At 43.2% G+C, this 24,123-nt stretch overlaps 1 protein-coding gene across 3 annotated transcripts in view; it reads right to left on the reverse strand.

Moving 5' to 3' along the window:
* The window catches only part of SPOCD1 (SPOC domain containing 1), a 101,072-nt gene that overhangs the window by 59,838 nt on the left and 17,111 nt on the right, over positions 1-24,123 (reverse strand). For all 3 annotated transcript variants that reach the window (XM_083173704.1, XM_083173702.1, XM_083173703.1), the window contains 3 exons: positions 23,439-23,564; positions 20,057-20,180; positions 8,299-8,449 (listed from right to left, as the gene is read on the reverse strand). In XM_083173704.1, coding sequence (XP_083029830.1) covers positions 8,299-8,449; positions 20,057-20,180; positions 23,439-23,564 — 401 coding nt within the window. The remainder of the gene's footprint in view (positions 1-8,298; positions 8,450-20,056; positions 20,181-23,438; positions 23,565-24,123) is intronic.

Here is a 24,123-nt window from a genome sequence, read left to right on the forward strand (position 1 = left end):
TTTTATCCGTGAGGCACTTACGCCAATCATCTTGGGCTTTTACCCAGGCTTCCTTGTCTGCTTGTGTTTTCCCCTGTAGATATTGTTGTTCTAGGGTACAACAGGTTAACTCTAGTTGATGTTCTTTTTTTTTGTGGTTGGCTTTTAATCTTGCTACCTCCTTTATGAGTAGCCCTCTAAGATTTGCTTTAAATGTGTCCCAGATAATCTCTGCTGGTGCAGACCCTTGGTTAACTTCGAAAAACTCCTGCCAGTGTGGTTCTGAGTTATCCCCCACCTTAAAGTGTGTCAGCCAGTAAGCATTTAGTTTCCATAGAGGGAACCCCCTTACCTCCCCCAGGTCCACACTAACTTCCAGTGGGGAGTGATCGGATATGCCTCTTGTGTGATATTTCACGCTTTGGATCCGGGGTATCCAATCTCCTGATACAAGTGCCATGTCAATTCTTGAGAATGAGGAGTGTGTGCTGGAGAAACAGGAGAATTTCTGCTCTGTCGGGTGTCTTATTCTCCAGGCATCCACTAACCCCATCTCTTTAACCAGATTTGCAAACCCTTTACCCCGAGCATTGCTACTTCTGTTTATAATACTTTTTTTATCTAGAACTGGGTCGATTATATTGTTAAAATCCCCCAATATCAATACTGGGGTACTGGGAGATGTAGCCATAAATTCGGCCGCTTTTTTCAGCACCTCATAATTGAAGGGTGGTGGTATGTACACTGACATAATTAGAACTTCCAGTGGGCCCAACTTACATTTAATAAAGATATACCTCCCTCCGGGGTCAATTTGACTCACGATCGGTGAGAAAGGGATACCCCTGCGTATTAACATTGAGACACCTCTAGAAGCACTTGTAAAAGGAGCGTGGCATGCCCAGCCCACCCAAGTTTTTTTTAGAGCCAGTAATTTATTTCCAACAAGATGTGTTTCTTGCAGACATATAATGTCTGCCGCGTATTGTCTGACCTGGCGCATGACCAGTGATCTTTTGATTTTGTCGTTGATCCCCCTCACATTCCATGTGAGGAGGCTATATTTTGCCGTTACCATGGATCAAAGATCTCCACGAACCTGTACATTTCCCACATAATGGGGCATTCTGGAGTGAATTGTGTACTGGATTTTAATTTTGTCAACCTAATTCCCCTCCCATACCCTCTCCCCCCACCCCTCCACCCTGCATGCCCTCCCTCTCTTTTACCTTTGACATGCCTCTCTACCTGCCCTCCCTCCCACAACCTATTCCCCTTAACAAAAAAAAATACAAACATCGCTTGAGGCAATTGATATAATGGCCAAGAGCTAGGAGCTCTCTCCCACTCCTCCAAACTTCATATCTTTAACCCTTCCCCCCCCAGTGAGTGTCCTGTCTTATCTTTCTTACCCTCATAAGGGGACTGCCAATAAAGCCTCTATGGTGAACATGAAACCTTTGTTCAATTCTTAGCCCTGCGCTCTTCATGGCCTGTTGCTCCCTCCTCCCCTATACCTTCATTCAGTCCCTCTCCCCGCACCAGACACATATCAGCACATTCCCTTCCTCCCACCCCCCACCCCCCCCCCCCCCCACCCCGCCCAGTGATATAGCTATCCCGGCCTAACATTTTATGGCCTTTTATCGTGTCTCTTGCATGTAACAAAACAGCAGAATAAATACATAAATAAATATAAATAAATAATAATAAAGAAGTGAGTTATTTAAAAAGGACAGGGGGGAAGAGAAAAAAAAAATAAAAATTTTTAGGGGGGGGGGGGGGAGGAGAGAGAAAAAATAAAAAGAAGGGGGGAGTCACACATGTTTATATTTCTATAATTTCAAGCATGTATCTTTGTTGGCTTCATGTCTCCATATTCTGGACTGTCCATTTTATGACATCAGTATGACACCAGTAACATCCTCTACGTACTATCTGACTGGCCTAGCTAGAGTCTGTAGCACGTTTGCCTGGGAATTTTGAGTCCAACCAGGCCGCTGCTTCTTTCGGCGTCAGAAAAAATTTAGTACTGCCCTCGTGGATCACCCGAAGCTTGGCTGGGAAGAGCACAGCATACTGAATTTCCAGCTCTCTAAGACGTTTCTTAACATCATAATATTGTGCTCTTTCCCGTTGTACCCCTGCTGCGTAGTCTGGAAACACTGGGATCCTCTTATTTTCCCACATCAGTGGGCCTTTAACTCTGGTTAGCTTCAAAATTGTGTCCCGGTCTGAATGGTGTAACATTTTTGCAATGAGGGTGCGAGCCGGTGCTCCCGGGGGTGGTGCCCTCATTGGGACTCGATGGGCTCTCTCAACCGAGAAATATCTGGTGAAGGCCTCTTGGCCATACTCTTTAACTAGCCAGTTTTCCAGGAACTGCTCTGGGTTTGCCCCCTCTACTTTCTCAGGCAGTCCCACGAATCTTAAATTACTTCTCCGGCAGCGCCCCTCTATGTCTATCATTTTGGTATTAATTAATTTTAATTGAGTAGCCATGTTCTCCATTTTTTCTGTCAGGGGGGTCACCGTATCTTCTAGTAGTGAGGTACGGTTCTCTACTTCCTTGACTCTTTCTTTCACCCTTTGAACCGACTGCCGAATCACATCCAGGTCCTCCTGGACCTTTTCTATTTTGTTGGCTAATCGGCCCTCACTTGCTGCCAGGGCATCGAGTACTTTTTGGATGGAGGAGTCACTTGGTTCTAACTGAGGGGGGGTGACTGGAGGAGAGGTCTCTGCTCTGGTAGGGGGTGTTGGGGTGACGGGTTGTCTAGCGAATTTCGCGAGTTTATTGGCTGCAGCTGCTTTTTCAGTCTTCCCCATTTTTGACGCTTTTTAATGAGGTTTATATTTTACAGTAAAAATAAAGTAGCTGGAGGGCACCTGCTGGGTATTAACACTTCCTGTCAGCAAATGCTACTGCTCCTATAGCTTTCAACAGTGTTTTTATATAATCAGTATTCCATGCAGTTTTGCTTCACAATCTGTGCGGCGGAGGTGGGGGTGCTTGCTTCCTAAAGGCAGATGCTGCAGTTCTTATGTTTTTTTTTTTTTTAAAAAAGACTGGTGTGCGTACGGGTATCCAAAAAAAAATAAAGTAGCTAGAGGGCACCTGCTAGGTATTAACACTTCCTGTCAGTAAATGCTACTGTTCCTTTAGCTTTCAGCAGTGTTTTTATATAATCAGTATTCCACGCAGTTTTGCTTCACAATCTGTGCGGCAGAGGTGGGGGTGCTTGCTTCCTAAAGGCAGATGCTGCAGTTCTTATATTTTTTTTTTCTTTTAAAAAGACTGGTGTGCGTACGGGTGTCAAAAAACAAAAAACAAAAAAGTAGCTGGAGGGCACCTGCTGGGTATTAACACTTCCTGTCAGCAAGTGCTACTATTCCTTTAGCTTTCAGCAGTGTTTTTATATAATCAGTATTCCACGCAGTTTTGCTTCACAATCTGTGCGGCAGAGGTGGGGGTGCTTGCTTCCTAAAGGCATATGCTGCAGTTCTTATGTTTTTTTTTTTTTAAAAGACTGGTGTGCGTACGGGTATCAAAAAAAAAAAAAAAAAAAAATCAGTCTTTACTCACAGTCTGATGCAGCACCCAGTAACTTGGAGATAGGGGGGGGGAGGATATGCTGCCACTTCCAAGCCTTCCTTTACAGGCTCCACGCAGTCTTGTCCCCCTCCACGTGCCGTCCCCCACTGGCTGCTCCTGTGTCTCCGCAAACAGAGCGTTTGCCCGTAGTGTGCCCCCTGCTGATGCCGCTCCTTCTCCTTACACCTCTGTGAAGGCGCTTGTTCCCTGCCACCGGATCAGCGCTTCTCCTCCACAGCTCTCTGCTGCGGCAGCTTTCCGGCTCTCACCCGGCGTCGCTGCCTCGCTGACCTCACGCTTCCTGTAGGTGCTGCACGCCGGGTAGCTTCGTCACCTCCAGCCCCCGTCCTGGACTCCTCTGCCTGAGACACCGTGCCCGGGCTTACGTGCGTCCGGCAGCGCCAGGTAATGGGACCGTTTTCCCTTCTCCTCCCCTGCCCGCAATAGTCACTCAATCCTGGGGGGGTTCAGCAAGGATGTCTGGTTACACCATGGAGCGGGAGAGACCAACGGCACACGTCTCACTCCCTGCTCTCCGTGGCCACGCCTCCCTCCCTGATAAGGTTCTCTACACTGCAATACTTACACACCATGGAGGGGGAGGGGATACTACAACACACCATCAAGTATATCCATGCAGTAGGCATGCAAATGAAACTTTTTCCACAAGGAAAAATAAGAGGATGTAGAACTCACACATACTAGACACATAAAACATGAATGAGTACACTGAACAGTTATGGATTTACAATGAGGAATAGAATATAAACAATGCTATTTAAGCAATGATATTGTAACAATGTACACATGCATTGGTTGTTTTTAGCACTGCTTTAAAAACACCTTATGCTGCAGCCTCCATCCACTAGCGTGATACCCTGCCAACTCATCCGGCAACTCCTGGGCTGGACCGCATACGATACATATGATACCTTTTGTATACAATGGGGCAGATGTATGAAGTAGCATTAAATGCATTTCTGCACTTTACGCTAGTTAACTGGGGGGGGGGGGGGGGGGGATTACGTTTTTTCTAATGTATTTCTAGCGCACCTAACATGCACTGGGGTCAGCCCACCAAGTAACGCTTGGCGGGGCTGTCCCCTGCAATCACCCCCCCCAGTTGTTAGCGGCCGTGGTGATGTATTAACAGCCTCCTAGGCGTTAAACCGCCCTGGCCGCTTTGCCAGCTCAGGACTAGCGTTGTCCTATCCCCACAGCAGGCACAATGCTAGCCCTGCTGCTGGCTCCGGGCTGCACTGGAGATCTCGCGGTTGTAGCGAGATCTCGCGGTAATAGCGAGATCTCGCACATGCCCATTTCAGTCGGCCGGGGTGAAAAGGAGATTGTGCATGAGCAGGGGGCGCCGATAAGGAGAGCCATTAACACTGGGAATAACGGCTCTCCTTATCAGTGCTGGGGGGATTAATACATTTGGCTATAACAGATGCCCGCTTCTCCATGTTATGCAGGAAGGAGAAGCGGGACCCGTTATTTTAAAAACGTTAGGGGAGTCTAGAAATCTTCTCGATGGCCCCTTGACTATTTTAGAAGTGGAGCAGGCCATAGCATCGATTCCCGGCGGTAAAGCACCGGGTCTCGATGGTATCCCACACGAGTTGTATAGGAAATATAATAAATTCTTTACTCAGGAATTTTTTAGGCTCTATAATACAATGTTTGAGGAGGAGGCCCTCCCCGATAGCATGGCAGAGGCCTTAATCATTGTCATACCAAAAAAAGATAAAAACCCGAGTTGTATGGATTCATATCGTCCAATATCACTGCTCCCGAACGATGTAAAGGTTTTGGCCAAAATCCTTTCAGCTAGGCTCAATAAAGTAATACATGAAATAATAGATAAAGATCAAACAGGGTTTATCCCTGGCCGCTCTACTTTTACTAACCTGAGAAGATTATATGGTCAATTACAGACCCAGAGCGTTGAAGTGAGCGCCTCGGTGGTGGTAACACTTGACGCCGCTAAGGCGTTCGACAACGTCGAGTGGGAATACTTATGGGCAGCCATGGAATGGGCGGGAATTGGGCCTGCTTTCATTAAATGGACAAAATTATTATATACTTCCCCCTCCGCTAGGATTTCGGTCAACAACTATATCTCATCTAGTTTTACGATTAGTCGGGGAACTAGGCAAGGGTGCCCCATGTCTCCAGCCTTGTTTGCGATAGCAATGGAGCCCCTGGCATGTAGTATAAGAGAGGATCCACTTTTGCAGGGTTTGAAAATCGGCTCTAGAGAGGACCGGATAGCATTATATGCTGATGATGTATTGCTATTTTTACAGGATTCCCGGGTTGCGCTACCCAGGGCTGTGGAAGTGATTGATACCTTTGGGAACTATTCAGGACTAAGGATAAACTGGGGCAAGTCACACTTTTTGCCGTTGTCCGTTAATTGTCCTCAGGAGATTGATGCACTTACACCCCTGAAAAGAGTTACTCAATTCAGCTACCTGGGTATAGTGATATCGAGAGATACAGCTAATTACGTCCCTCTTAATGTAGATCCAATATTGGAATACATTGGGAATAAAGGTAAACTGTGGACTAAGCTGCCCTTGTCACTAACAAGTAGAGTGAACCTTGTTAAGATGGTTATACAGCCCAAATTATTATATGTTTTGCAGCACTCTCCCCACTATCTCCCCAGACGGATTTTTAGAAGAATTGAAAGTTTAATATCATCTATACTCTGGGGAAATAAAAGGGCAAGGCTTAAGCAGAATATCTTGACTAGAATTAAAGGCAGTGGAGGACTAGCTCTGCCAGACTTCTGGCTATACTATCTCGCTTCACAACTGTCACACTTGAAGGCATGGGTCGACAAGGGAGGAGATAGTGATCTAATTGGGGCACTTATTGAAACTGTCTCCCCTGGCCACACCCCACTTCAAGTTTTATTATCCGGACACCTGAGGAAAAAATGGCCACTGCTAGTTAGACAAGCAATCAAGATATGGCGGGTCACGGAGACGATAATGCGGAGTGAAGGTCTAGACCCGGACACTCCCCTCTATAATGCCCGCCATTTGAACCAATTAAGGGAATTGCAAGTGAAGGAATTCTGGGTTAATAGAGGTATAATCAATATTGGCCAGTTATATGTGGGGGGGGGGGTTTTGAGAACTTTTCAATCCCTGCAAAATGACTATGATATCCCAAATACACAGTTTTACAGATATTTGCAGATTAGACATGCTTTAACAGCTCAGTTTGCAAATATAAATGTGATCATTGTCGAATCTTCAACAAAAAAGTTGATTAGCAGATCCCCTCAAAGGCATGGAATATCCTTCTTTTATAAGATCTTACTTAAAGAGCATGATAGGAGCCTGCTGCCATTAAAAATTAAATGGGAAGCAGATCTGGGGGAGATTGGGCCACACGAATGGGAGGAAGCAATGAGAAATATCAACAAAGCGACGAATCAACTGAAATTCCAACAAGTTCAACTCTTTATTTTTCATCGGACATATCTTACACCAGAACGGCTTTGTAAATTTGGGGGGACGAGTAGCTCTCGATGCCCTAGATGCTCGCACGAGAAAGGCTCATTTTGGCACCTCCTATGGGAATGCCAAGCAGTGGCGGAATTCTGGGCCAAAGTGATTGAAACCCTAGTTAACCTGGGTTTTTCAAGATTTCTATTCTCCCCCCGGACATGCATCTTATCTACCTTTAGTGGTGTTTTAATTAGCGCAACTGAGAAACTTTTACTAATAAATGTATGCACTTTAGCAAAAATATGTATTGCGAGACACTGGCTAGCTAAGGAAGGCCCTAACCTAAGGGCTTGGCAGGCCCTGGTAAACACTACAAGGGAGCACGAGCGGTTTACTTACACGGCACGAGGAAACATTCAGCAGTTTAATAGAATCTGGGCAAAATGGAAACCCTAGATGGGGTTGTAGACGATAAGAATTTTTTTGGTCTTACAAAGGGAATAGTGTGTGAGTAATTCGTGATATTATTACTTTTTTTTTTTTTTTTCATTTGCCAATGAAGTGTATCGATGCTGTAGCTTCTCAACGCAAGGGGGAAGGGAGGGGGGATATTTGGTAATTGGGTGTACTTGTTGAGATTGTGCGGGGGATTTCCCTCAGGTGTATACACGGGGTACGTGATTAAACAAGAGGTTCAGGGACGCGGGGTGGGTCCGACTGGATTCCTTTGTGTGTAGAGCCGGGCACAATTAAGATATTGTAAGGAGGGCTAGATGTAATCTCCTTTTGGATTGTGCTGGTAAGACCAATAGATCAACCGTTGGTAAGCAAGCAGGGTTGGCCCTGCCCTCAGGGGGGTCCAGCGGGACGACTACGCGAACTTAATAAGAACGTTCTTAGCAACTTTGTGTATTAGGAACACTTGGGTTATTCTTTGTATTTTTTCTATAAATAAATCATTAACTCTATATAGTGTATTTATAAAATGTCTGTAACAAGTTACCTTCTTTTTTTATAAGCAATAAAAATGTTGAAATTAAAAAAAAAAAACGTTAGGGGCAGATACATATAAATAATATAATGAAAACATGAAGGAGCAACAATGGTTCCACTCAAAGCAATCTCAACTCATAAACTTTAACTTACAGAAGATAATGGTATGGGATGCCTATAAATATAATATTTTAATTGGGGTTTAAGATAACAAATTTTTGTGTTAACAAATGTCTTGAAATATACAAGAAACAAAACTGATACTACCTCTTGCGCAGAACTTCATACAGTGTCTGCACTGTGGTGGTCCGAATGAATTTAGGTGACTTTCCAGAAGCCAGCATCACAGAGGAGCGTGTCTTCAGTCTTATATGCCTTTTATTCTTTGCCTTTTTTTTGAGCCTTGTTACTTTTAGAGCTACAAAAATCGCAAATAAAGCAATACGTCATTGAAACCTTTTGTGTATGGCGCTGTGAACCACTAGTAGCACCTTGTAAATAAAATGTAATAATAATAATAATAATAATGGAGGAAATGTAAACATTGACCAATTGTTTTTTAAAATGGCGGAAATGTAAACATCAACAAATTAAAATTGCTTTTATGGTGTGTACAGACGGTAAGATATGGCTGCCGATGTTGCCGATTTAGTGAACATCGGAAGCCATATCGCATGCTGATCGCATGCTTTTTTAGGGCTTGCGGGCCCGATGCGCTGCCGATGCGCGCTCCCGTGTGAGCGCAAATCGGCAGTAAATTAGAGAGGGCAGGCAAGACTTTATAGTGCAGATCTGCACTATATAGTGTAAATTGTGCCACTCTAGCATGCCGTGCTATGCGAGTCCCGATGCGATCTGATCGCATCGGGACTCGCATAGCACGGCATATCGCCTCCGTGTGTACACACCATTAGAGACATATAAATGCATTATTACTTATCTTTACTTTAATTAAATTGTATTGCTTTTATGGGGCCTATACACTAGTACAGTGTTTTTTCCACTGATTTAAAGAATTTCCAATATGTACCCATACATTGCTGATATTTTACATTAATTCATAGATTATTTACATAGCAGCCCTGATAGGTCGCCAGACATCCTGATTCACCGATTCTGATCACTTTTTCAGCAACATTCTTCTGTTGATGTATAGTATATTCCTTTGTGTTTTGCTGCCACACAGCGCAGACATAGTGTGTAGAAAAGAGGTCCTCCAGAGTGAAATAGGGGCAATGCACTGTAATAAATGCTATTCCGTGAAGCATCACATCCAATATAGCCCATAAAGCAGTTTTTTTGTTTTGTCTTCTGAAAACGGATCGCACAGGACCACGCATCGGGATGGACAGCATGTCTACACATGTGTTTTGAGCAGATTTCACAGCCTGCTCCATCTGAATCGGATTAAATTGGGCCCAAATCGCATAGTGTATCAAGCAAAAACTTCAGTGTCAAGCAAAAACTTTTCACCAAAACTTCTACGCCAGGGGTTACCTGTTTACCAGGTTACCTAGCTGCTGCACAGCTGTAGTCATTACTAACTGTCACATTTTAAAACCTGCTGCATTCATTCCTACTATCGATCCACAGGTTGCCTGAAAAACATGCACCGTTGGTAGATCTTGAGGACAGGTTTGGCCAGCCCTGTTCTATGCCAAAAGATAAACCTTTCTGCAAAGCACCAGGAAGTTATGCTAAGAAGGCTAAAACTTATTAGCAAAGCTGCCAACAATGTATCAAAATACAGTCCCTTTCAGGTGGAATAAAAGAACATAGAGGTCACCATTTTACCACATCAGACTAAGGGCAGTATTCAATGAAAAAAATTTGCCCTGTTTTATGGCGAATTTGTGCTATTTTCGACTTGGACGGAGCATTTTGCTCTCCAAAAGCGAGCAACCCTATTCAATTGAAATATTCGCCGTCTTTCTAAGTGATTTTCGCCATCTCTCTCCGTGTAGCAATTCTCCATCTTTTCATGGAGAGCTGGAATGTAAACTTTTAAACTAAAAGGTTTTTTTTTTTAAATTTTGGTGTAAAAAAATCAGGATTTTTTTTCTGTGAAGGGGCATGTTATTTTTATTCATGTGTTTATAGCACATGAATATATATTTAATTTTTAAAAAAATATTTTTTTAATTTATTTTTATTTTTTTACACAGAGCAGCCAGCAGGGGGCCGGAGCGCTCGAGCTGCTCATTAGATATTCATATATTCACTGCATCCGATCATTACATATGCACGATCGGGTGCAGTGGATACTGGGTCCCCCGCTGGTTATAGGGGGGGTGGGCAGCTTGTGCTGCCTGGGTCCCGGGGAGCCCACCTCCCCTCCACATATGTTCTGGGGCAGCCAGGGAAACTTTAATCTCCCTGGCTGCCACCGTCCCACGGCTCCCTGCCGCGGACGCTCGTCCGCTGCAGGGGTTAAGACTCGCCGCGAGTGGCGGCGAGTCATAACCACATTGAATAGAGGGAGCAGGAGTGGCAGCGAGCCCTCCCGAACAGGGCGAGTGCATGGCGAGAGAAAAAATCTCTCGCCATGCACGGCAAATTTTTTTCATCGAATACTGCCCTAAATGGGGGGAATTTTTTTTTTTAGGGCTGTAGTATAAAAAGAAAACTTCAAAGATCCAAAAAAATAACATAAACAACAGAAAAACACTGGGCCAGATGCACAAAGCTCCAAAAAGTGGTAAAGTGGAGAGTGATGAACAACCAATCAGATACTGTCATTTTTCAAACCCAGCTTGTAGCATGGCAGTTAAGAACTGATTGGCTGGTCATTTTTCACTTTCCACTTTATCACTTCATTGAATAAATACATCTTTCTCATAAATCAACTCTAGCATTACCATATGGCTAATCCTATATTTACAGTAATGCTTTTGCAATTTACAAAATCAAAACATATGTAAACACCTATTTCAAGAAAAGTAAAAGGCTTGCTTGATGTAAGCAGTTTTCATAAAAAGATGATTCCTGTTTATAATCTTATTATTAGACCTTCAGCAGTGAAATGGGTCAATATGTTATTTGATGTTATCTCTACTTCTGTTTTTTATTTTACTGTTCCTAGTTATATTGCTCATAGCGTCTTGTCATTTATCTGTGCTGTACTTGTTTACATTCTTCAGAACAAGAAATTAAAAGATAAAAAAAGAAATGTTATGAGATCCAGGCACTAGAATCAATGTAAGTTTATCTAAGGACAACGAGAAAATGTTAGCAAGTGTTATATATAAGCCAGAAAGTCCCACTGTAAACCATAAAACCATAATAAATCATGGGAAATATGAATCTAAGGAGGGTTTGCAATGTGCCGCCGCTATTTCTGACATGGCAACTAGCGGCGGCTCCCTATTTTATGCTGTCTTTAGCGACAACATTGATGCAGGATCACGGCAGAACGGGCCCGACGTTAGAGGCTGTTGGGCCCATTCTACCGATAACAGCCGTGGATTGTCACGATCCCGGCCGCAGATCGACAATCCACGGCCGTTTTCGCGGCCACTCCCCCTTTCCACCGAGCGGCAGGCAGGACATGAAATCCTGCCTGTCGTTCTGCTGTCGATCAAACCGCAAACGGGTAAGGATCACAGCTGCCGACGGGGATCGACAGCCGTGATCCCAGATTGCATACCCCCCTAAGGCTCACCATGCACTAAACCAACTTTCATCCAACTTCAGTAGTTGGCTGGACAGACTGAAAATATGATAATGTACGAGAGAAAATGGCACACATACATACAGAAGCGATATGTAAAGTAGATGTGTCCGCTCAGTATAATGACTAATACATCAGTAAAATTATGTTATAAACCTTACCCACAAATATTGTCATTTAATTTTATGATGTCACAAATGATGTCATAAATTCACATTTATGTCAAACAAGTTCACTAACATTAGTTACGTTTTATTTTCTAACTCTAATTCAAGTAACCATATAGGAAAATTCTTACATACAGTTAATGCTTTTGATATTGGTACTCTCCTTGTATTGAGTGTAGTAAACATGTTAGGAGGATACTGTATTTGAATTTGCATGGTGGTTAGCCAGGCAGCAAGTACACACAGTCTGATGCACCAATATAGCTACAGATATATCAGCCAATGCTGGCTGCCCATATTCTTAAAGAGCACCGGATCACATCTGATCCTCCCAAGGTATGGTGATATTGGGCCTTCTCCCACTCGCCTCCATCTTGTCACAGGCATTTTTCCAAAGATGTCTGAAGGTTGAGTTGGAGCAGAGATGTTGTGCCCTTAAGAAACTATACCTTGTTATTAGGCTTCCGGATGAAAGAGTTGAATGGCAGGTAGTTCATAAGGAAAGGACTGATTTTTTTTTACTTGATAAACCTAAGTGCCATCTTCTTTTCTCATCCCGTAATTGCTATATACAAGTTGGCTTGGCTGGTAGATGTATGGCTCATATGGCTAGGGCTGATGTTGCTTCTCTTCTACCACTGTGCAAAGATTGCGGGATTCGGCTGGGATAACTCATGTTGGTGCCCTGTAAATCGCAGCAGTGTTTTATGACCAGTGTTTTATAACAATAGGGTCCAGCACACTGTGTTGGAGCTCACCCCTTATATTGATCATATTGTGCCTCCGACACTGTCAGATTCTTGCCACTCATTACTACACTCTCCAATCTCCTGAGGAAATTAAAGATGCTACTAAGGGCAGTATTCAATGAGGCTGATTCGCCATGTTCTACGGCGAATGTGTGTATTTTCGTGCTCTAAGGTGAATCTTTTTACTGAAAAACTGATTCGCCCTATTCAACATGCACTATTTGCCGACGGCGAACAGTGAATGACGGATAATAGTCGCCGTAATTCACTGTGGTTTTTCAATGGGTTTTTCAATGTGATTCGCCGTGAGTGTAGTCAATGATCAGATAGCGAAGTGATTTTTTGCCGTGTGTCACCGCGTAGCAATCGCCATCTTTTTATGGTGAACTGAACTGTGATCTTTTGAAATAAAGTTTTTTTTTTATTATTTGGTGTCAAAAAATCTGTATTTTTTTTCTGTGAAGGGGCATGCTATTTTTTTTCATGTCCTTACTGCACATGAATATATTTTTAATATATTTTTTTTTTTACACATAACAGCCAGCAGGAGGCCGAGAGCCGCTCATTAGATATTCATATATTCACTTCTCCCGCTCATTACATATGCCGAGCGGGAGCAGTGCAGCGGCTCCCTAGTGTCCGGCGCAGGCAGGGAGGCTTCCATCTCCCTGCCTGCCACCGTCCCCCGGCGGCGTTTGCCGCAGGGGTTAAAAATTGCCGTCAGGGGCAGCGAATGCTCCAGCCCTCCGGAACATGATGACTGTGCAGCGAATCCTAAACAGGATTCGCTGCACATAGCAATAATTCACATTGAATACTGCCCTGTATTTCTCTGTCCTTAAGATATAGGCTTTTGCTGAATTCCCCAAATATTATAATCTTGCTTTCTTCGTTCCTAAATTATTACCCTTTTTGAAATTGGTTCCCTTTGCTCTTCTGTGGAAGAGGTGCTTATTGTGGTAATCCTCAAGCCTGGTTAGGATCCAGCTTTCCTGGACACTTACTGCCCTACTGCACTTGATTGCAATGATGTTGAAATGTTTGCAAAGCCTTTAGGCTTACTAAATTGATTCTTGAAATCATTCATACAGTACTGACCAAACTAGCTTTATGTCTGGGCACAAGATCTCTATTAACCTTCGGCACCGATATATATCTATTTGCTTGCAGATTGCTGGTGAGGGATTGGTGGATGCCTTGATTGTCGTCATGGATGCAGCTAAGGTAGTTGACTTTTACTGGGGTTGCTCAATATTTGATTTTAACTAGGGTCCAGCTTCCTTAATATTGTCTTCCGGTCATTGTAATTGTTTTGTTAAGGATTTATTTAATCTCTGTAGGGACACTAGACAAGGTTGTCCTTTACTCCCTTCATTATTCGCCGTTGCCAAAGAGCCGCTTGCTTGTGCTTTTAGAGCTTGTCCTGGCTTTTCTGGACTCTTGGGCTTGGGAGCAGACTCCCTGTCTGCTCTCTTGGCAATGGTGAATCTGTTTTCTGGTGATCGCATTAACTGGGATAAATCTGCAATTTTCACCGTGTATAACAATTTTTCATAGGATTTTCCACTTACTTCATGGCTGAATTTGTGACTATGAATCTGCCTCCTACAATCTATGGACCTTATTCAGGTCTGTTCGCAAGGCCGTGTGGAGTCACACGGGGCCAATGTTGTTAGTAGGGTGCATGCAGCCACGGCAAACAAACAAACTGGATGCCAACACCCATCCTTGCGAACGGAGGGTGAGGGGGGAGGGGCGGCCATTAGCATATGGGCATGTCCAGCGTTTCATGCTGGGCGTTCTCATGCTAATGGCCCGATGACTCTGGTGCGGAGCGTGGGCAGCTGACATCACTGGATGTCAGCTTCCCGCCCATTTCCCGCAGAATGTGCACCGAGATCTGGGTGCAACCTTAGATCTGTGTGCACGCTCCACATCATTCAATGGTCGGTGATATTTTCAGAATTTCTGTCACTATTTCAGTTTGCATACACGCACTACAATCCCTACGCATGAGCGTCATTTGGTAATTTACACATCAGCAATCAACTCTGAATTGGGCCCTACATGTGGCCTTTTTCCTATGTGCTTCAATCTTGATGGAATATGGAATGATCACCTGTTCCATTGGTGTTTGCCGTGTGGAGTGTAGTCATGCTTTTAATATAGTCATTAATTTGGAAAGTGAATTGTGTTATTAAAATCTTTACATTTTTTTAAGATTTCTGCATTATTATTTGTTCTCTGCTCTAGTACTAATTCTGTCCTGTATTGGGGAGGAGGATACTGTTTTTACAGAATACAAGGAGACATAATTATCCAGTGTCCCTTTAAATGCAGTGTGAGGAAATATACAGAAAAAAATAATATAAACAAATTTGAACATTTGGATTATTCCTAAATCAACGGTGATTATAATTGGTGTGGAATTAGGCACCTTGATTTTTACTCTAAGTGCATTATGCTGCATGTCTTTGTCATGTTTTCTTCTCTTGCTGATATACAGTATCTTGTAATTGTTCTTCAACCCATGTTCTCATTTTCATCTGTGGCAAGTTTGTGCTTTTGATTCTGTAACTATGGCAGAGATGTACTAAGCTTTAAAAAGTTATCAAATGGAGAGTGATAAACCACCAACCAATCAACTCTTTTCATTTTTCAAACCCAGCCTGTAACATGACAGGTAGGAGCTGATTGGCTGTTGGTTTATCCATTTTATCAATTTTCAAGGTTAGTACATCTGGCCCCAAATATGTTTTTAAATCTATAACCTGTTTGTTTGTTTCTTTGTTTATTTCTATAAAATGTTTTTGAAAAATACTCCAAAAAGAAATCATATTGAGATGAAGCTTTTGACAGCATAGCAGTTCTTCATCCTTGCTTTGAGGTTAAGAAGTGATTTCATACAAATAAAATTGTCTAATATGCCTGTATCTATTGTTATTACTGTAGTAAAACAAAATCAACAACGGTAAAACAAATTTACAATGTGAGCTATCAAAAGCAGGGAATAAAGGTGTTAGAATCACAAGCTTGTAATAAAAAAAAAAAATTGGGATCCCCTAGGGATTTGAAGCCAGTGCTCCAGATATGTAAGCCACAGTAGAAGCAGTTTTATTAATCCTTGCCTCTTTGATTTTCCTGAACAGTAACTGCTCTGTGTCCACTTCCTGGACATAGCCAATCTCCTCCAGGCTGTGGGTACGGGAAGGAGGAAGTTAACATATCTGAACCTGCAACCTGAGTATCTCTCTTAGTGGGCCAGATATGTTATAGTGCCGCTTATCACGCCACTATAGCACTTCCTGCTTCGCTTAATTAATGAGGCGAAGCAGGTAGGGACATCGACAAAACGTATTAACATCTTTTCTGCCGAAGCAGAGCACAATTTCCCCCCTCCAGCCATGTCCCCTTGAGGAGGGACAGCACTGTCCCTGTTGTGGGGATATGGCTTCACCACCCTGCAGCTGTCGAAGCGGTTAGCGACAGGGAGCAGACCATTCATGCATTTGCCCCGCATATTCGGCCTGCTATCATTTAAATAGCAGGCCGATATAAGAAATTAGGGTATTTTTTATGTTAGTTGGGCGCCCACTAAGCTATTTGCTTAGTTTTCTGCGTCCCCTCGCCATGCTTCGGGCTCGGTGGCTCTCCACACTATATAGAATCAACTCCATACCGACATGGATAGTGGGAGTATGAGCGTACTAACTATAGTGGGCGCCCAACTAACATATAAGTACTGAAATTAGACTTCTGAAATCTTCTTTGTATGGTGATAAGCTATTCCGAACCAGAAGGGTAAGTAAGCCCATTAGTACCTGCCAAACTCTGTCAGAAGGCCAGCAGTGTGTAAAGCTACGTAGTATGTAAAGCTTTAGGCTGATATCCAATTGATATCACTGATCACAGGTAATTGGCTCGCCGAGTCCAGCGGCCAAAAAACATATAGGTTTCACAGAACCTTTGTACATTTTATTGGCTAGCCTGGTAAAAAAAAAATAAGGGAACCATTGTGAAAAAGCTCCCAATGTTTTATTCAGGGTAATTGGATAACTATTTTGTAAAACTAGATAGTATACTACCCTACAGCCTAGGAATGACTAGAGCAAACAACAGGCTTTTTTGTTATTTTTATCAGTTTTAAAAACCCAAACTCTACACACTACGTTACAGCAACACTGGAGGAGTTAGATTAGAGAAGTGTGTGTGTGCGTGTGCGTGTGTGTGTATGAGGGATTTATACAGTAGTTGAGTGTGGGAAGTTTGAAATGTATTATGCCGAATTAGGAGAGCCAGTGTATTGTAGAGGACATTCCATGGTCTTCGAACAAAACACAAAGTCCACATCCAATGACCAAAGAGATCCCTCATTTAACTGTAGACCTAAGAGGTTCCTCTCTGAACACTCTGAGTGCAGAGACCAACTGGAGGGCTGATGATGAATCCCCTTTAAGAACCGCTCTGCGGCACTCTGCTTGAGGGGAGATAAGGGAAGGGGGAAATGGCACACATCTATTACAATGGAGGTGGGGGTGCTATGATGAACAGTGGAAGAATAATATAAAGGGACATAAAGACCACAGTATGGGGGAAACTCTGCAGAGAGGAGTAAATTACTACAGTAAAATCTATGCCTGTAGATGATGGGATGATGCTACAGTGATGGGGAATAATGCTAAAACACTCGGACAGACATTCCGACAGTGTGTGACATTTACTAGGTGTATTTTTTGGGCGGTTTTTGTGTATTTTTTCAATAAAATAGTTCAAGAAGTTTTAAAATACGGTACTCTTTACCTAGAAGGGCGCCAGCGATTGGAATCGCGGGCGTCGGGGGTAAAATCGCGGTCATCGCGGTCATCGCGGGTAAATCGCGGGTACATAAAAATCTGCTGCCCGCGATGACCGCGATTTTCCCATAGGGAACAATGTTAAAAAGGCTGATTGACCGCGATTTTCATGTAAAATGCCTCAATGCCCGCGATTTTGGCCATAGGAATCAATGTTAAATGGGCTACAGAGCCCAAATAGGCACAATTAACCCTTAAATGTCCCCCCAAATTTTTAACGCCACCCCACGATCCACGCCAACCCGAAGCGTGGCGAGCGCAGCGAGCCCGCGAGGGGCGGCGGTACGCGTCCTCCGACCTTTTCATGCCCTACTATCCACGTCGGCGTGGAGTTAAAAATAGAATAGTGTGGCGAGCGCAGCGAGCCACCGAGCCCGAAGCGTGGCGAGCGCAGCGAGCCCCGCGAGGGGACGCGGATACCTTCACAGGTGTCCGCGTGGCCACGCTATTCTATTCTCAACTCCACGCCGACGTGGATAGTAGGGCATGAAAAGGTCGGAGGACGCGCACCGCCGCCCCTCGCGGGCTCGCTGCGCTCGCCACGCTTCGGGTTGGCGTGGATCGTGGGGTGGCGTTAAAAATTTGGGGGGACATTTAAGGGTTAATTGTGCCTATTTGGGCTCTGTAGCCCATTTAACATTGATTCCTATGGCCACATCGGGTCCATTGAGGCATTTAACAGTAAAATCGCGTCGGTCGGGCCATTTAACATTGATTCCTATGGGAAATCGGGTGCATCGCGTCGCGGGCATCGCGGGTACATTTATGGCCGGCCGCGACGCGACCGACGCGATTTCCATGTTTAACATGGGTTTCAATGGGAAATCGCGGGCATCGCGTCGGTCGCGTCGCGGCCAGACATAAATGTACCCGCGATCACCACGACGGGCGCCCTTCTAGGTAAAGAGTACATAAAATACTTCTTGAATTAATAAATAATGAATTTCTGAGGACATTAAATCATAATCCACAGGTGTGTGGTAAACAGACAAAATATACTTTGAAAACAAGCATAAGAAACGTGTAAAATATATAGTTGAGTAAAGGTAATTTGCTGTCTAACGAAAGGTTTTTCTTCTATTACATGCACTAGAAATACATTTATCAAACATCACTGGCCCCATAGTGAGAAATAGAGAAAATACATATAAGCTTCCGAGCTTAAAAGCTGATGCATATTAAATATTCAGTTTTTGTTAATGAAGTTGGTAAAGAAAATTCTATGGTGCTTGTTAGGAACATACAGGGTTAGCAAAAGGGGGGGGGGGGGCTCTAGAACACATTCTATCATATTATCCACAGAGTAATCTAATGATGCCCTAGTAATTTGTTAAAAAAAAAAATTGTCCAAGAATTGCTCACTGGGCAGCATCATAATGCCATGCATACACTGCTGGCATTCACCTATATAGTGGCCACTTACCCTCAAGACTGCTTTCCTAACATCAAATCTCTTCCAGCAGCCGGTGAGCTCCAGACGGGCAGCTAGCCTGAAATCTCTGTTGTTGCTGGGTATCTTGCAGAGGGATGCGGTCATCTATTAGAATGAACTTAGGTCTACAGTCATTAGGTCGACCCCACTAGGTCGACTGGCAGGAAGGTCGACCTGACTTAAAGTCGACATGGGCCAAGGTCGACATGACTTAAGGTCGAATTTGCATAAAGGTCGACATGAGGAAGGTTGACTGGTCATAAGGTCAACATGGGGTTTTTCACTGTTTTTTGAGCCGACATGTGCCGACAGGCGGTATTTCATGCCCTACCATCCACTAGGGCGTGGAGGAGGTTATTAAAGCTGTGGCGAGCGAAGCGAGCGATGCGAGGGTCCGATTCTCATTGCCAACTGTGTCCATGTCGACTGTGTCGACATTCGGATAAAAAAAGTGAACCCATGTCGACCTTATGACCAGTCGACCTTCCTCATGTCGACCTTTATGCACATTCAACCTTAAGTCATGTCGACCTTGGCCCATGTCGACCTTAAGTCAGGTCGACCTTCCTGCCAGTCGACCTAGTGGGGTCGACCTAATGACTGTAGACCTAAGTTCATTCTGACAGATGTACCGATTCCCTTGCAGAAGGACCATGACAAAGGGCAATGCCAGTATGGCAAAAGGCGTCAGTGCCAGCGGCAGACTAAGAGAGCCCTGAAGAGTGGTGCTGATGTCTTCTTACCTGTGCATGGCTGCTACTGTACTAATAGCCTGTGCCCCGGGCAGCTCGTTCAACAGCTCACTGTCATTGTACCGGGTAGATATACCCTCCTCCTGCTCCCTTAGGTGGACATAGGTTATTGGACATTACAGTGTATAAGCCTACTAAATATTTATTTTTTTGCTATTGCCCCACCTAACGGTGAATTTATGAAATTTATGATAAATATAGTCACTAGAACGATCTGTGGTTAAACTGTTGTTGCATTGGGAGCTACAGAATGCGTTCAAGAGCCCTCTGGAGTGGGTAACTTATTTTTCGATAACCCTGGATAAAAATTGTAAGGAAATATGACAGACATACATGAATATTGCAACTATCGTATGTATTTGCCTAGTTTGCCAAAGGGAAGACTGAGGAAAAGTAACTCACATGCTTTGCTAGCCGACACCTTTAGATGGACTCTGGTCTGTCTTGTATCCAGCACAGTAGTCGTGTGTGCCTGAGATTGTTCTCTGTCCTCTTCTAGACTTGTTTGACCATCACCATCTTCATTCTGACAGAAAAAAAACATAAACTTACACCTATATGCAACTGTACACAACCAAATGAAATCTATACTTCACACCTTGCGAAGAAGCAGAAAGAGAGATAGCCTGTGGCAAGACTCCATGTGAACCATTAAAGGTGCCCACACATGTGACGATTATCGCATGTGATTTGAACATTTTAGTTCTCATCACATCGTGACTAGTTCAATCACACACGTCTATTTAGCCATGCAATGCGATGCGCACTCCTGCATAGTCCATATCGCAAGGCAAAAAAGTATATGCAGGCAGGTATTTGTGTACTACATTGCATGTACCCTGTAATTGACTATTGTACTGTAGTCAAAATCATGTGTACTTTAAATATCATATATCTCAAATCGCACCCATTGCATAGTCCAAATTGTATAGAACAAATTGTATGGCTCAAATTGCACCGAGCACACCATCTCTCCGTGGGTGGGCACCATAAAAAAGTGTACACATGGGGGGATTTGAACAGGTGATTTTTACTAGAAAGTTAGCCAGAATCGTCCTTTGTGTACACTGCGGGCGATAGCGATGCATGGCTCCTCTAGGTTAGCCAAAATCTCCCAGTTTTTCTCCTACGCCAGGTCAGTATTGCCTAGCGTAGATTTTGACTTAATCATAGACTATCATTAGTTAGTCGAAATATCCAGTACATCTAGTCAAAATCACTTGGTCAAAATTGGCCATTAGCCAATATCTCGCCGTGAGATATTGGCTAATGGTCAATTTTGACTAAAGGTGCCCATACACGTACCAATTACCCGGTACTTTTTGTGCTAAAATAGCATCGTTGTGCATATGTTGTGCATGGGATGCGATGCTATTTTAGCACAAAAAGTACCGGGTAATTGGTACGTGTATGGGCAGCTTAAGCACTTTTTACTAGATGCACTGGAGATTTTGACTAAGCGATTTTGTCTAAGGGTAGTCTGTGATCTAGTCAAAATTGTCTATCTATGCTAGGAGATACTGACTTAGCAGGGCCGTACATTGGTATTTAAGCAGGAGAAATACTGTGAGATTTTTGCTAACCTTCTAGGCTATTTTAACTATCTAGTAAAAATCTCCTGCCAAAATCTTACCATGTGCAATTCTTTTATTACTTGAATCAAATGCTTAGCTTCAAATTACTGTTATTATCTTTCAAAGCACCAAAATATTATGCATTGTTCTTGTATTTTATTATTATGTTATAGCAGCGAACACAGCAAATTCATCAGTATGTGAGTCCCAGGGACCCATCACTTTTCGGTCCAACCTTATTGTTCCAAAAATGCTCACCATCGGACCTTCCGCATGCCTCTTAATTTTTTCCCAGAACTCCTGACATGCCTTTTAACTGTCCAGCAATTACCCCCGCATGCTTTTTAGGTGACTGTCAGACCTTACCAATGCCTGTTAAATGCCCATCATTCCTCTTTTCACAAATAATCAGATTTCCACACATAGATCTGCAGCTTTATGTCCTGGCCAAAGTGGCACCCACCATCTCCCAGCATGCCATCAGCAGTCTGTTGCTTCTGAGAATTGTATTGTCCCTTTCCCCACCTTCCCTCTCCTGTTTTTATTTGACAGTCTCCCTGCAGCTATGATTTCACGCAATTCACTGAAGCGCTCTTCCCAGTTTCATGTACACTTTGGACACCATGGGTGAGATTTAATAGGATGAGAGATTCAGAAAGTGAGATTTGGTGAGAAATCTCCAGTTTTTTTAAAGCAGCAATCATTTATACTGCTAAACCAGTTTGATTTTGAAGTGTAAATGATTGCCGCTTTAAAAAATCTGGAGATTTCTCACCAAATCTCTCACTTTCTGAAACTCTCATCCTATTAAATCTCACCCCATCTGTTTACAAATATCTCTTAAAATATCTCTTTCTATTACATTGTTTTTTTTATTGTGTTTGTATGTATCCTGCAAATTCCTGCTTTGCCTCATTTATTAAATTGATAGGAGCACTGATGTATAAAATGTAGCTCTATTGTATCTATAATATGTGCTATAACTCATTAGTTCCTGACTTGTCATAACATTATTTCCATTATCAAGTGTTAAACAATTTATGAGCTTCTCTGAGGAGCAGAACTCTTGTGGGTGGACCCCTGATGTGGAGGTAGCAGAGAAACCTTAACCTCATTAACCCCCTAAACTGAACAGTGGACCTTATTCTGGTTCACTTGCAAAGGTAAATTCCTTCTCAAATGGATAAAACAGTGTACTGCAGTTGGGGCAGATGTAACTTGTGCAGAAAGAATTAGATTTGGGTGAGTTATTGTGTTTCTTTACAGAGAAAATACTGACTGCTATATTTTTACATTGCAATATAGATCTTACTTTGAAGTAAAACTCCACCCAAATCTAATTCTCTCTGCACATGTTACATCTGCCCCACCTGCAGTGCACATGGTTTTGTCCATTTGAGAAGGAATTTGCCTTTGCGAGTGAACCAAAATAAGGGCCAGTGTGTAAACTACAATAGGTCCTGGGTGAGATGAAACCTTCAGAACACCACACCCATCTTTTCCACTCCAGCCAATTGCATCTTGATTGTGTATGACGAGTGAACCTCTCAGCGAGGAGTTACCATAATTTAACTGGAACAGAAGGAAGGGCACCTGGTACTTGAGTTTCAGTCTCCTATGTGCTTCATGCTTGCAGTGACTGGATAAGGACGAGACAGCCATGATACAGACATAAGGAAATAGGGAGTTATTGCAGAAGCCATTGGTGGAGGAAGCGGGGTAGCCAGTGATAAAGGAGAATAATATTTAAATAATATGAATACAGAAATATATGTCTTTGAATATGTTGTTTTTCATGAAGACTTTAATCATTCAAGACTTAAAGTTGACTTGTCACTTACATATGACATATAACAGTGACTATTAGTAATAGTAATAGTGACTACAAAATGACTATATAACACTTTCACTCTTTGTATTGTGAAGTTTGTGAAGGCTCTTGTCATTTGTATAAATTAGGATAACTTAAGGGCAATTATATAGTAAAAGTGACACTTGGACAAAATTCTGAGATTGCTAAAAGTACAAGGTGTAGAGTGACTATCCAATCATCCAGCTGTACCAACAGTAACAGGCAATGAGACAGAGAATGGACTCAAAAGTTACAGTTCATTAGTTTTGGTGTAGATTTATTGAAATCTTGAATCAGATGTTGTTATCCTTAGCCTAGACTGAAAAAAATATAAATCAAGTATCTCATACACATTTACCTGGGTGAGAATGGGATTTCCCTGACCCGTCTGGTCGGAACAGCTCTCCAGCTCATCCAGTACCTGTACTTCTTTAGAATCTGCATTCCAGTATCCCAGCAGCTGGCAAGTTCGGTCATTTCTCTTCTTCAGAGTGGACCAAAGAAAGAAAAACATATAAATTGTATGTCTATACCCATATAACTAAATTGGGTACTTGTTTCCTAGCAGGGCGCCCAGATTTCCTACGTTTGCTCAGTAGTTAATTTAGTTGAGTGAATCTGCATCGCATGGCCCTTTTTTGTGGCGTGAGATGTGAGATGAGATCTCAGTAGTTCATATGGTAAAACACCTAAAACAGCACCACTCTCCACGTCACCCCGAAGCATGGTGAGCCCCGCGAGGGGCAGTGGAACGCATCCTCCGACCTTTTCATACCCACACTATCCACACCGGCGTGGTGTTGATTTTATATAGTGTGGCGAGCGGACGCAGAATACATGTAAAGTAAACCGCGTACGCTCACCACACTATATAAATGCAACTCCACGCCGACGTGGATAGTGGGGGTATGAAAAGGTCGGAGGATGCATTCCGCTGCGCTCGCCACGCTTCGGGGTGACGTGGAGAGTGGTGCTGTTTTAGGTGTTATACCATATGAACTACTGAGATCTCATCTCATCTGCAATTCGATTTCACTCAGGGT

Source organism: Crinia signifera, chromosome 2 (assembly GCF_055691185.1).
Source record: "Crinia signifera chromosome 2, ASM5569118v1, whole genome shotgun sequence".
Lineage (NCBI taxonomy): Eukaryota > Metazoa > Chordata > Amphibia > Anura > Myobatrachidae > Crinia > Crinia signifera.